This window comes from Helobdella robusta, assembly GCF_000326865.2.
Source record: "Helobdella robusta unplaced genomic scaffold HELROscaffold_13, whole genome shotgun sequence".
Lineage (NCBI taxonomy): Eukaryota > Metazoa > Annelida > Clitellata > Rhynchobdellida > Glossiphoniidae > Helobdella > Helobdella robusta.
Genome location: NW_008703718.1, coordinates 2,079,588 through 2,094,483, shown reverse-complemented (window position 1 = coordinate 2,094,483; position 14,896 = coordinate 2,079,588). Strand labels below are relative to the sequence as shown.

General features: G+C 31.2%; 1 protein-coding gene across 1 annotated transcript; it reads left to right on the top strand.

Annotated features, from left to right (window-relative positions):
* Positions 1–7,121: 7,121 nt before the first annotated feature.
* Positions 7,122–11,856, top strand: HELRODRAFT_168352 (hypothetical protein; the record flags this gene model as incomplete). The annotated part of the gene is made up of 11 exons (XM_009014217.1): positions 7,122–7,245; positions 7,693–7,821; positions 7,994–8,177; positions 8,589–8,695; positions 9,034–9,200; positions 9,359–9,463; positions 9,610–9,736; positions 10,076–10,154; positions 10,247–10,304; positions 10,864–11,001; positions 11,689–11,856. The coding sequence occupies 11 exons, from the start codon at positions 7,122–7,124 to the stop codon at positions 11,854–11,856; spliced, it is 1,386 nt and encodes a 461-aa protein (XP_009012465.1).
* Between the last annotated feature and the right edge of the window lie 3,040 nt (positions 11,857–14,896).

Below are 14,896 nucleotides of genomic sequence, written 5' to 3'. Positions count from 1 at the left end.
GACTATTTTATATTTAAAATTAAGTAATGCTTGAAAAAAGATAAACAATAAATAATGATATATGTATTCATAAATAAATAAATGTAAACATTTACCCGAAGCTTTAACTGAAGCTATGTGTTTTTTTTTCATTGCTAACTTTATTGTTAGAAGTACTGATATATACTATGATATATATGATAATATACTACAGATAAGCAGACGCATGTATATAGTGTATGAATTTCGATGCATCCTATATAAGCATCTGTGTGAGTTATGGATGATACATTGTTAAGGTAGTTTAGACATGTTGAACAGGTTAGAGATAGATCCACTTATACATTTCTCTTTTGAAGTTTAGTTATTCTTTATGAATAAACTTAAGTTATTTCATTGTTAATATTTAATTTATTAGATTTTTAAAGAGTATCACAAAATTGTACGTCAACAAAACATTTATGGAATGAATTATATTTTTACAGTATTAACGCCTTAATGGTAGTGTATGAATTGGCAAAATTATTTGAGGAGATATTTTTAGAAATTTAATTATAAATATAAACATTAATTCTTGAATTTTACTTTTTTATAAAATTATAAATACAGTTGAAATGAATAGTGTTATATTTTTTTAAATAAAAAAAAGCCTTTATGTGTGTATCTAGTACATATTCAGTGCAACGGTATGAAGTGAAAGTATATTATTTAGATATACATAAATGTGAGGCAAAAAACAAGGCAGTACATAATGTTATTACTTTCTGCGTTGTTATCATTATTCTAGAAACGCTACTGAATGAATTTTTAAAGATTTGTATGAATATTATAAATATATGAACATATAGTCTAAAGTTACGTGTATAATACATAAATGTATACAAATAAGTATTTAAGTAATCGGTAGTATATATATGCAATGTAAATATATACGAAACGTCGTACCAAGGGTGGAATAAGGGGGTAACTGCTCCTGGCACCAATACGTTGGGGACAAAATGGGTCTGAAATGGAAATTAAAAACACTTTAAACTTTATGAAATTTATTAATAATATATTTCAAAAGTGCATCTATAACAATGTTTCTAATCCATTTGTGCTTCAACAATCTTTGTTAGAAATAAATTTGTATCTGAAGCTATCTAGTAGTATATAAAGCTATATTGTATTTGTTATTAAAGTTTGTGTATACCAGTTTTTATTATTATCATCTATTATTATTATTGTTGCGTATTTTTAAAAACTTTCTAAATCCATTTATTAGGTGGTTCAAGAAATTGATTTAGAGGAATGGAGGAGTCAACCGATAACAACAGCGTGGATGACGATGATGAGGTTGCAGAAATATGGAATGAATTTTCAAGTGCACACGGAATCCAGAGAATAGAAAATAATAAAAGTATTTTTGTAAATTTGTTTGAATAATTATCATTTTTGAATATAATTAATTGGTCTTTTACGGTTTAATATAAGACTGTTGAACTGGTTATGTAGTGATACTTGTAAGATAAATAAAAAGATAATGAAGATGCCAATTTTAAATTTGTGTTTGTTGTATTGTGCTTAACTGTGGCTCACGTGTTATTTTAATTAGTTAAACTTTGAACAAAATTCAATATTTGATAGGTAAATTTAGAAAAATGTTATGGCTGTTGATTATAATAGTCAGCGTTCTCGGAATGACCGCTAACTTGATTCTTCTATGTAAGTCACGTTTTAAAGTTTATCAAAAAGTAGTTTTGAAATTTCGTTTAATTTTAATTAAGTTAAAAATTGCAGGCTATATATATATATATATATATATATATATATATATATATATATATTCTGCTACTTAGTGAAATTATTAATAAATAACCCAGGTAAAACATACTTGCGATACGATGTCGATGTAAGCATGAAAGTACAACAAGACCACTCACTAAAATTTCCAGCCATAACTATGTGCAACCTCAATAAAATCAGAAAGTCAGCTCTCAAAACATCGCCTGCTCTTCAAAATATCAGCAATATAATCAATGATTTTCTTCTGGTTTATAAACCTCCCTTTTGTGCGGATAACAATTCCCTTTTGAATGACTCTTCAGAGTTCGGTGAGTTTCAATTGTTAAATAAAAACGTTTGAACAGATCCTATAAAATTTTAATATTTATTTCAAAAATGGTTTTGCTATCAAAATTTTTTATGCAACTTTTGATTATTTAAATAAATTCATTAGTTTGTACAAATAAAAGTTGAACATTTCAACTTTGAATCAATCAATGAAAATTTAAAAATTTAAGTTTTCACAAAACTCATTGTCGCTCTAATTATAAGTTTAACTTTCATTCAGTCGCCAATAAATGAATACGTGAAATATTTAATTTAATTCAACAATTTGAACGTTAGGTATCTAAAGGACAAATTTTGTTTTTTAAAAGTACATCGCAGGAAAATAATAGGCGAAGAATTTCGGGTCCGTTGTAGAAAGTTTCGTTTATATCAACCCAACCTCTCCATGAACGCGTGATTTTGGTATTCGCCGCTAAGTACAATTTGTCAGGAAAATGCTCGTGTATAGCTCAATAGCCTTGGTTATTTTCAAACATTTTGGCATAGGAAGCATTTTTGTTGAGGTTAAGGTCAATTGTAACAAAATCCGTATAGAAATTTTTATTTGAAACTATCGCAGCCGCCTCACATCAGTGACATTTGTAAGGTTAAAATAAACCTTGCTTTTAAATTAAAAACTTCAAACCGCTTTAAACTTATAATTGTATTTTAAATAAATTTTGACTCTCAAAACATTATATAAATTTATTCAGCGTTTTTACATAAACATTGTAATCTAATTTCTTAGTATGTTCAAAATTAAGAAAACGTTCTAATCATCGTTTCAGAAAGACAAATCAATTGCCGAAACTCTAATCCAGCATTAAAAGATAAATTAAATAGACATTTGTTGACGGAATTGAAGGAATCTTATGAAAATTTGAATTCTTCTCAAAAACATGAGGCTGGTCACACTTTTGAAAAGTCAATTCTTCAATGCCTTTTTGCTAATGACAAATGTCGATCAAACAGGTTGGATAAAACATTCAAATATTCCTTTATGTCTAGTTTATTTGATTTTTGTATAACTTTGTTAACATTAGTCGCATAACCGTATAATACGTACTAAAGACCAACTGTTCTAACTCGAAACTATTAAAAATCTGAGTTTCAGCATTGCATAAAAAATTAAATACTGATTCAAACATTTATTCGCTTTTTAAACAAAATATTCCTGTAAACTTAATTTGTTGTTATTTTTGTAGTATATATCAGTGATCCGTTTTACTCGTCTTAGTTGTTTGTTTTTTTTATAATCGTTTTTTCGTTTAGAATTATTTTTTAAATGTTACTCTGGTGTATCAAAAATGCACACACTGCATGAATCTACTCAGCACACATGTCAAATGCACTTGGAAACAAATTTTTCCCGTTCGAACCCAGTCTCTGCAACAGCTGCACCAGGACCCGATGTTTCTTGTTCAGCCAATGCTTTTAAATTTTATTGCAAAATATCTTTCCATAAAATGTTAGTTGATTGTTGCATTAATTTATTGGTTTTTACAAGTTTTCCAACTCTAATTTAAATTTGTTTGTGTAAATTGAATTGTAAAATTTATTGATTAAGATATACAAAATTTTTTGCAAGAACGTTTCAGTGCTCTATCAATTAAAATGCTTCTTATAACATGCGTTCTATCATTTTTAGCCCATAATTTTTTTTATCTGGCAGGGAATTTTGGACGACACAGAATAGTGATTATGGTAACTGTTTAACTTTCAACTCAGCATACTTAAACAATAGTCGAAAAACTAGCGAACTGACAGGCCTTAATAACGGTGCGTTATTTTTTCATAAAATTTGTTTTCCTTTTAACTTCAGTGTCGATGATTTCAGGTTTGATCATCCACTTCAACGTCGAGGAAGAGGAGTATCTAGACCGAACGGACTCAGTAGGCTATAGAGTTCTCATTCACCATCCAAGACTCATGCCTTTCCCTCAAGACGAAGGATTTTTTGTGGCTCCAGGGTTTCTTACTCACGTTGGAATAAAAATGGTTGTTAATGTATTGTGTATATATTATCAAAACCAAAATTTGAAAAATTTCGTCATATAGCAATTTTAAGAAAGCAGTTTCAAGTTTTTTATTGAATTAAAAATTTGAACATAATTTTATTTTTATAAACAAAACGTGACTTTATAATTATAATGAAAAAATTTCCAGCAAAAAACGCGCCGGCTGAACGGTAGTTACGGAAATTGTTACGCCGAAGGTCTTGCGAAGCGAACAAACTATCAAAATGATTACAACATGAGTTATTGTCAAAAGGCTGGTTAAGGAAATATTTTTTTAACATATCCGACACACTTTAATTGAAATATACATGGTTTAATATAGGGCTGTCATTACACATGTCTGAGTAGAGAGATATATCGCAGATGTTCCTGTGTTGATCCCAAATACACTCCTATGTTGGATATACCAAGTTCCAGGAAATTATGTCCAAAAAGTAACAAAGCAGAAAGTAACAAAACAGGTTATTATTTTATTAATTTTTCTTACAAAATTATGTTTTATATTGAAAAAAAAATTTTAGTAAATAAATGAACATATTTGCTAACGTTTGCACTCGACCATAATTGCGTCTATAAAATGTGTTGCATTATTAAAATCAACAGAAGAATGCGTCAAGAAAGCAATAGAAGCGTATAAGAGTGGGTTGACGGCATGCGATGAATACTGTCCTCCTCCGTGCAGGTCTGTTTGTTCTTTTCAGTTCATTCTTCACTACTCCATTTGATTATTTTGTCTTTTCATTCAAACGCAAAATTTGATGAGTTGAAACGTTTTTAACTAATAGATATTTTCAATTTATATTTGATCTCAATGGTTTTATAATATTTAGGCTTACTAAATTGCAAGTAGCGAAACAAGTTTTCATGCACTAGAACAGATTGAATAAAAGCCTCATTGTACAAAAAAGCTAGTTTTCAAGTGTAACGCCATCTACCTGTGTAAGGTGTGACAACCAGACTTTTGCGTAGCTGTCAATTTCTTCAATCTTGGATTCGATGCTGATGATAACTGCATAATCATTTTATTATTTTTGGAGTTTAAATAATTTTGTTATGTTATATTATGTTATGTTATAGTTGGATTCAAAGTATTTTTAACCATTTTTAATTTCTCAGGTCTTCAGTGATTTACTTAAGTTAATGTTATTGATTGTGAATCCGATACCAATTTGCCCAATTTTTATTTAAATATTTTTCAATTGTGCACTACAGAGAAACAGTTTACACAACATCAGTCAGCACATTGCCTTTTCCACCAAAACACTTTAAAGTAAAGCTCAATGTTTGCTCAGTTTTGTTATAATATAAAACAATTTAATACTCATTAATTACTCGCTGATGCCCTTGGTATATAACTTTGTATTAAATATTCGGATCAATTTTAATTGCCTATTAAAAATTATAAGTTGAAAATTACTTTTTAATAAACAGGATATATGGCAATTTGCTCTAGATAGTAGGTGTTTTGAGTCTAAGTCGTGTAAATCCGTGAAATCAAGAAATGTTGGTGAATTAAGAGTTTATTACGAAACTTTTTCCTACACTGTCACTGAAGAATCTCCATCTTACCAAGTTTCTTTTTTAATCTTAGATTTTTTTTTTATCCTACCATGTTTTTTTTATTTATTTTGTAATGTTAGGCAATCATTTTTTTAAGTTTGATTGAACAAATATTTAAAAATACAACGATTGTTAAAGTTAGTTGAAGTGTGACAAAAACTTACTGCATTAAATATTTTGAATTTATAGTCTTGTAATATTAATATAAAAATACTATACTTTCATTATTTCAACAGTTTCATCAGTTGATGTCTGACATTGGAGGAATTGTGGGATTGTACCTAGGCTTCTCATTGCTGACTATTTTTGAGTTCATTGAGCTCTTTTATGATCTTTTCAAAGCTGGACTTAAGAAATATAAAAAATTAAAAAAGAAAACAAGTAATTAAATCATTGATTCATGGTCTTTTAATTTCATAACTTTGGAAGAATAAAGCCATTTTTTATAACTTTAAATGAAAATAGTAAGTATAATATCATGACATCTCGACCTCATCGTCGTTTTGTGCTGATCGGCTGGTAGAATGTTCCAGCTATTTTCAACGATTTCCGAGTTGTGTGGCACTTGGTAGCTTGGTCAATCTAAATCACAATTTTTTTCAATTAATTGATTTTTAAACTTTCACTATTCTATTTACTTTGAGAGGCTTATCCATCATCATGTTAAATTTTATATTTTCGTATAACTAAATAGACACATCACGTTTTTAGTGTTTCGTTTTTGTGATTACTTCTTTTGCCATGTTTTAAATTCATTTTTTTTGGTGTTAGTTTAACCTATGAAAATTGTGGCGAATTCCTGGCGAATTGTTTTTGAAAGTTCAAATACAGATATACACTGTCAACTTTATAATTTATAATTTTAGACAATTTGACAAATCAAACAATATGCGCGGAATACCAAATTGCACATTTTTAAACGTTAATTTATGGCTCCTTGTCTACTGTTGCTTAACGTTCCTAAACACAGGAGTCCAACATTATTTGAAATCCCAAAATTAATCGAATGATTGAGATGTTCATTGATCTACACTCATATAAACATACAGTTTTAGAGTTAAAAATTAAACTTCATTTCAATTTTGTACTTACGTATTCTTTATTCAAAACGTATTAGACTTTAGGTTTTTTGTTTTTTTTGTTCATAAATACTCTCCAAAAAATAGAACAACGAGTTTGTTCTACATTTGAGAGAAATTACATCACGAAGCAAAATAGAGTAAAATAAATCAAGCAGATGACTTTGTTATACAAATAAACAGTTGCCTGGTTGCTTTCATTTCACAAATGTGATATGCCTGCTGGGATGGCAAACGATGTTTATTTATACAATGAAATTGCACGGATGATGTGTTCGAGCCAACTTATATAAATATGCTAGCTCGTTCACTGCTTTCAAACGATTTGGACAATTCGCTACGAAACGATTTTAATGCATGTGCCAAAATATTGCATGTGATTTGTTCGAATTAAATGGATAAAAATAATGATGTAAGAAACAATTTCGTCGACGATGAGAATAATGTTTTGAGAATATGGGCTGAATTCGCGAATGTAACTTCCTCGCATGGCATTCAGCATGTCGACCACGCTCAAAGTAAATCAGATTAATATTAAAGTTTAAAGACAAAAAATAATTTTATTTATTTGAGAGAATGCGATATTCTGTTTTTCATGAATCATTGTTGCAACAACGGCAATCGTCGTGTTTCATTTAAAAGACCCTGTCTCTAAGTTTAATAGTAATTTTTAATTTACTGTGATGGGATAATCTTACATACACTTCATAGTTTTTGGTATTTTAAGCCCTGTTATTTTAAATCGACCTATATTTTCAACACCTCACTCGTTTGTCTAGGCAAATTAAAGAAAAACATCTGGATAATAATCATTCTGGCTAGCATTATTGCATTGTCCGTGAACTTTTATCTCCTGTGTGAGTTGATTTATACATATTATCAGACAGATCAAGAATAATGCTTTAAATGAATTTTTTAATTCTGTCTATTAATCAGTCGACCTTTAACCAAAATAATTGATACAGGTGACAAATATATGAAATACGAAGTGGATGTGAACTTCCGAGTGGAGCACAGCAAGTCAGCAGAGTTCCCAGCAGTTACAATATGCAACACAAACGCCATCAAAAAATCAGCTCTTAACAAATTAAAAAGTCATTGTAACCTAATGAGAAACGGCATTAGTCAAGCAAATAACAATTCTCTTGCAAATAACTCAGCAAAAATTAACAATATTTTTCATTCAAAACAAGGTTTTTATACATTTCATTTGAGTGATGTAAAATAATATTCCATCCAGTCTGAAATATATATTTTATGTTTAAGTTAACTGTACACCAACAATACTGGAAAAACTTGACAAGTTGAATGGCCTGAAGTTTGAGAGTAACTATGAGAAACACCAAGAAATGTACGAATCACTGAATGAAGACATCAAACATGACTTGGGTCATAAATTGAACGATTTATTTTGGGAATGTGAATTTGCTGGCGTTGAATGCTCAGAAGAGTAGGTGTTAAATATGTAAGCTATTTTAATCGAATCGATCAAGTAATTATTCGCAAGGATATTACAATTAATTAGTGAATTTTTTATAAATCAAAACGCCATTAGATTTTTTGTCATCTGTTTTAGAAAAATGACAAATATATAGATGACCGCTTAACATGGCTATAAAAATTCATCAAATAAGAATATACTTTTCATTAACCAATACGTTTTGACTATTTTTTTGTTCGCTTGGTTAATGTACTTAAAACGGTTTAAAATAATTTCTTACATTTATGTTATTTGCAAATTTGTCGTTAAGCATTTTGTTATTTTTATGATCAGGTGTAACGTTTTAAATTAAAAATTCTCTTTTGAAGTGTAGTTAGTACAAATTTATTACCTAAAATTGTTGACTGATAACTGAAACAGAGATTTTGTTCACTTTTCCAACTACCTCTTCGGAAATTGCTTCACTTTCAACTCAGCACGGAATAATGGAAGTTCCATAACATCTAGACTGTCTGGTCCTAAATATGGTAGTTGAAATTTTCATACAAGTAATGAAAATTTAAATTAAATAATGAAGACACTTGCTTCAACATTCAGCGGTATCAACGCACACACACACACACACACACACACACACACACACACACACACGCAAGTAAAAAGAATGTATTACACACGTTGCACATGATCGGCATGGATCTTGTTGCGTTCAAACCAGGTCAATGACAGAAACAGAAAGAATTAAAAGTGACTTTAACCAATTCGCTAATTCGCTGACTTTAACCAATTCGCCACCCAAAGCGTGTTTTTACAAAAAATTTTCTATAAAAAAAACTTAAATTCTTTTTTGACAATATAATAACAGGGTTGTCGATAACGTTCAACGTAGAAGAAGATGAGTACATCGGAGAAACATCAGAATCAGCAGGGTTGCGAGTGGTCGTTCATGATCCAAGAAAAATGCCCTTCCCTGAAGATGAAGGCGTCCTCGTCGCCCCTCGGACACTCACACACATTGGAGTCCGCATGGTGGTTATATTGCCTGTTATGTATGATCTGGTCTTTAAAAAAAATTTAGTTTTAAATATAGTTTCAAAAATGTTAAAAAAATTGAATATGTCTAATTTTAAACCAACAAATTTAGAAATTTAAATTCGAAACTTATAATAAAACTAAAAATAAATTGATAGAGAGAAATGGTGAGAATGAATGGTAGCTACGGAAACTGCTATGCAGAGGGCTTGCCTAAATTGACCAAGTTTCAAACAGTTTTTAACAAATCATATTGTCAGAAGGTTAGATGTTAACGTTGAAATTATGGTTTATTTAAAAATGCTTACAAAGAGGCTAGATTAATTATTTTGAAATGCCAATAGAGTGAATAATAATAATAATAAAATTGAAAAAATTTTTTTACATCATTAAAAAATATACCTTTAAGAGTTGTTACTATTCGTGTATTGCGAAAAGTATATACCACAGCTGTTCTTGCATTTACGTCGAGTTCTCCATCTTCGCGAGTGTGCTGGGTAAAAAAAAGATTTGCTCCTCTAGCAACCAGACCGAAAGTGAGTAAAAGTTGACGAATGGGATTGGATGATCATTTTATTTAATTGTTAAAACTAATTACTGGTTTTAAAATCGAAGTGAAACAAACAAAATGTGATACATACATTTATTTAATTTTGTGTTTTTCCTATTTTTTTATAGCAAACCTCAACACGGCTAAACCAATATTAATTGATTATAAATAAAACGACCTTAAAAGTTCGGTTGAACAATTAACATGGCTGTTCATATTCAAATTTCTAACAAGCAAAAATTCAACTTTACTTTAATTTACTTACATATCAAGATTGTTTCTGTTAAAATACAAATTTGCATCACAAACATACACGCATAATCAGATGAATGCGTATTCAACATTTTGAATTTGTATGAGAATGACAGATTAGGCTGCACCAAAACATGTCCTCCTCCTTGCAGGTTCATTTGGTTGCTACAAACTTTCAACCTTTTTTGTGTTTTTCTTCATGACTTCATTATAGTCTATAATATCAATTTCATCCGTTCCCCAGGGAGCTCTCATTTGTTACATTGATCAGTTCTTCAAAATGGCCGTCCCGCAATTATAAGGTTAACCAAAATCTCTTATTAGCAGTACTGTTGTTATTTGTTAAAAATATTTTTTAAGCTAAATTGAAAGATTAGTTTATATCTCATTACGAAGTAAAAACAATAGTGCTAGTTCCTAACTTGGATTGCAGCATTTTTGCCGTTAAATAATACAAATTATTACCACAACTTGACATTGCGTATTCTTGAAAGAAAACCGCTGATAGATCAATTTAGAATCGGTAAATACGTAGCTCAAAAAGTTTTGAAAAGCTAGAATTATTGAAAAAACTCAAAGCAATAGCGATAATACGTGCACTGTTAAACAACAGCAGGCACCGGAAAACAAACACAAATAACAACCACAAGGAGCGGATCTCATTCCTCTATGAGTTTCTTTCAAGATATTCAATCGAGACTATCAATCAGTCATTTACTCAATTCACAAGCATCAAATAACTAGCGCTCAACTAATTCGATCCAATGATCTGTCTAAGTTAGTTGCCACATCAACGAGAGTCCTAAGTGGCAACCGAGGTGAGTATAAAGTATTAAACACACACAACTGATCATTAAACAGAAAAAGATGAATCCCTTCATAAACATGTTGACTAGAAATGTGGATTATATTTTCGAGAACTCGGGTTCTACAACTGATGACATATCCAGTTTCAACCATGATGACACTGGCAAAGTTATGATCTACTATGAAAATTTGGTTCGTGCGATAGTTGAGGAATCCCCGTCATACGAAGTGTGCACAACATTTTTCATGTTATATTTTTTATTTTGCATCTAATCATCCATACTATTGTTAAACTTATTCAAAAACAGTTTGATTTCAAATGACTTCATAGCGTAAACATTTATAACTTCTACCGTATAACTGCAAGTACGTAATCAGATAAATTCAGTGGCGGATCTTGACAACTTAGGCGGGATAGCAAGTCTCTTAAAAAAACATCTGACGACCAGAAGGAATTTTCACTAATTTGTTTGGAAAATGTTTCAATCAATTTTTACCGGGATGCCAACTTTCTTGTTAATGTGGTCAAAATTTAACTTATCACCTTTTTGCGCCTTATAATGTAAGTTTTTGTTTCAAAAACAGTACTTGTTTTCTTAAAACTACGACTTTTACTAACGTTTAACACAAATAATGCTCACAACGGGTGGCACTGGCCCCCGGTCCCTCCGCCCCCAAGATCTGCGACTGGATAAATTTGTAACCATTATGACACACGCTAACGTAACAGAACATAAATAAAAATTAATATAAGCGCGAACAGACGTTCCTAATTCTTTCAGAAGTAATAATCATTACATTAATAAATACTGATAAATAATTAACAATTAAAATTAAATTGAAAGCAACAAAAAATGACCACCCCACTCACAATCGCAGTTTCACCAACTACTCTCTGATATCGGTGGGGTCCTGGGTCTCTACGTCGGCTTCTCCGTGCTGACTGTTATCGAGTTCATTGAGCTGCTCATCAACCTCGTCAGAGCTGGCGTATGCAGAAGATGCAGCGGAAAGAATAAGGAGAAAAAAATTGAATGTTCTATCTGACGCTTGTGAACCATATAACATTGAAATAGTTGACAATCGTATGGACAGTTCATTTCCATTTCTTCGCTGTATTGGAGAATATAATTTTGTAAACTATATAATTTATAATTAAGAATTTGTGTTATTATTTAATAGCAAAAATTTTTATTAACACACAGTTCAATAAACTTCGAAACGGAAAATAATGCCACATAAAATTTGCGTTAACACGCTACCCTACTTCAGTAACCACCTATGAAATACTTACGTGCAAATATTATAGATTAACTAGGAAAGTATCATATTTGGTGTAATTACGTTAGAGTAGTAGATTACAATTATTAAACGAACACTCAAAATACTGAAGTGTTTTCCGTCTGCAAATCCCTTTTGTACACATCTCCGATATTAAGGTGTGTTAGCAATTCTTGCAAACGAAGTGCTGCTTAAAAACCTTCCTTCATCAATTACATCTTCATACTTTTCAATCCGTTAACCCTTAAACACCAACATGGGTCTTTTCGACCCATGCACACTTTTTAAAAAAATCATATTTCGCTTATTTTTTAATCTAACAATTTTAAATTTTTTGACTTTGTCTAATTTTTTATAAGTTTTTCATAAATGTAGCTTGATTTTAAATAATCAGATATCTTGTATATAAAAACAGTCTTCCAAAAATGTATGTTTGCGTTCGCGACCGCATGGGTCGAAATGACCCATGTGAATAAATTGAAACGATATTATAATATTGAACATTTTATTGATTTTAAACACCAAATTTACATAAAATAAACATTTTATTATATTCAGGTATCAAATTTATATAAAATTAACAGTCATGACATTGGTAATTGACACAGTTGATGCATAATGGATTCAAACATTTGTTGCAACGTTGGACCGTTTTGTTTGAAACGCATTTTCTACATCTCAACCGTTTTCCAGATTTAACAGATGATTGACATTCAGGTGCTAACTGAGATTGGATCACCTTTATATTTCCATCGTCATCAATTTCCCCCCCGCATAATTCTGCTCCCAAACTTTTTAAAAATTGCCTTCTGTTTTATGTCCAGTAACTTCTTGCCAAAGGATGAATGAATTATATGCAGTGACGTCCACCATGTGTTGAAAAACACATTTAGGCCAACGAAAGGTTCGCTTTCGAGTAGTGTACATTGCGCACATTTGATCCAAATGATCAACTCCTCCTTAACCTTTGTTGTAAACTAATATTATTTCTGGTTTTTTACTTTGGTCATTTATTTTTTCATTACTGTGCTCACTTGACAGTAAAACTACTCTTTTATTTTTTTTGGTGCATAAGAAACTAGAGTTGCTTCAGGTAAAAATCCAAATAAAGAGGTGCCACCTTCGCTATTTTTCTTTACAAATTCTGGTGGCAGTTCTCTCCGATTTTTACAAATGGTTCCAATGACTCCTAAATAACGATTTTGCATCTTACGTAGTAGTTCCAAAGATGTAAAAAAAACTGTCCATAACAACGGTTCTGCCAATGTCTAAGTTCTCCGTCAAATCTAACACTACTTGCTTTCCTAAATTTTTTGCCCGCGCTGCTCCATTATCTGTGTCTAAATACGGTTTCATTTTCAAGCAGTAGCCGGTTTTGGCATCACATAAACACCAAAACTTCAAGCCATATTTTGCAGGTTTGGAAGGCATATATTGTTTGAAACTGCAGCGGCCTCTGAATGGTACAAGTGTTTCATCTACGGTTACATGTAACGGGTTCGATATTAACTAAACACAACGACAGATATATTATTAATCCTCCTTTATTAAAACCTAACTAAATAATTATTCGAATAAACCAAATTAATGAAAATGCAACAATACAATACTCAATTTTACTAACGTCAACTCCGACCCAAGAGCCACATAAAGGAAAGAGAGCTAACTTATTTGCGTAGGCTATTTATAGGCATGCACGGTGCTCTCTCCTAGGTAAGCGCTTGTACTTTGGTCTAGTAATCGACCCACGTGACCATACGGCGCTCTCTCCTAGGTAAGCACACGTGCTTTGTGCTAGTACTTATTCCACGTGATCATGTAATGGAACAATTTCCATTACAGTTACATACTCATATGGAATAAATGGTTTTCCAAGATTCTCTTTCCATATGTCAAACACCACACCCATCGGTGCAAACTTTGATAGTTTACGTCGAGCACTTCGGCTGCTAGTAAAATCAAATTTAATTAATTTTGTCATTTCTTCAAATCTAGTCCTTGACATAAATTGTCTGATGCATTGTCGGCCTTCTGACTTTGACCAAAGTGCACGCACGTGTTCTCCTTTCCCTTTATATACCCCAACTAAAATATTTACACCTATGAAAGTGTTGATTTCCTCTCTGTTCGTAACAAAATTGGCACCCAAACTAGCAGCTTTGTCGTTAGTGCAATCAACAATTATATCGATCAGAGAATTGTCCATGAAAATCTGCCAAATAGAGAGAGCAGTATTGATGCAATGACGACGTCCGTAAGCACTCAGTCCTTCAGCTGCTCTCATTACATTTACAGACTGTCTTTTCCCAGTCAAATAAGGCTTAGAATTCCACACAGTGCCGTCTGCACTTACATATGCTCCACAAATCCTTTCAATTACTGAATCAATACATTCATATATATGCCTTTCCATATCAGTTGTCATCAAACATGAACCACTATTAGAACCATCCTCACAAAAATTACAAGCCAGGATGTCATCATCATTTCTGTTATTTCCATTTTTTTCCTCATCTGCAAACTTTCCAGCATGAAATTTCTCTTCTAAGTCATATTCAACAGACCTGATTGATGTTGATGACAAACTGGACATTGAATCTACATTTTCATTATTTTTATATTCAGCATCAGAGAGGCTACCCAGACTTTCAATTCCACTTTTTTCATCATCATCATCATCATCAAGGATAATATCTAAAGTTTTTTGAGCAAAAACGCGACGAGACATAATCACATTTATTTTTAATTTGATACAGAAAGAAAAATGTATGATTGATATAAACAAGTTTAACATATCCTGCCGCAA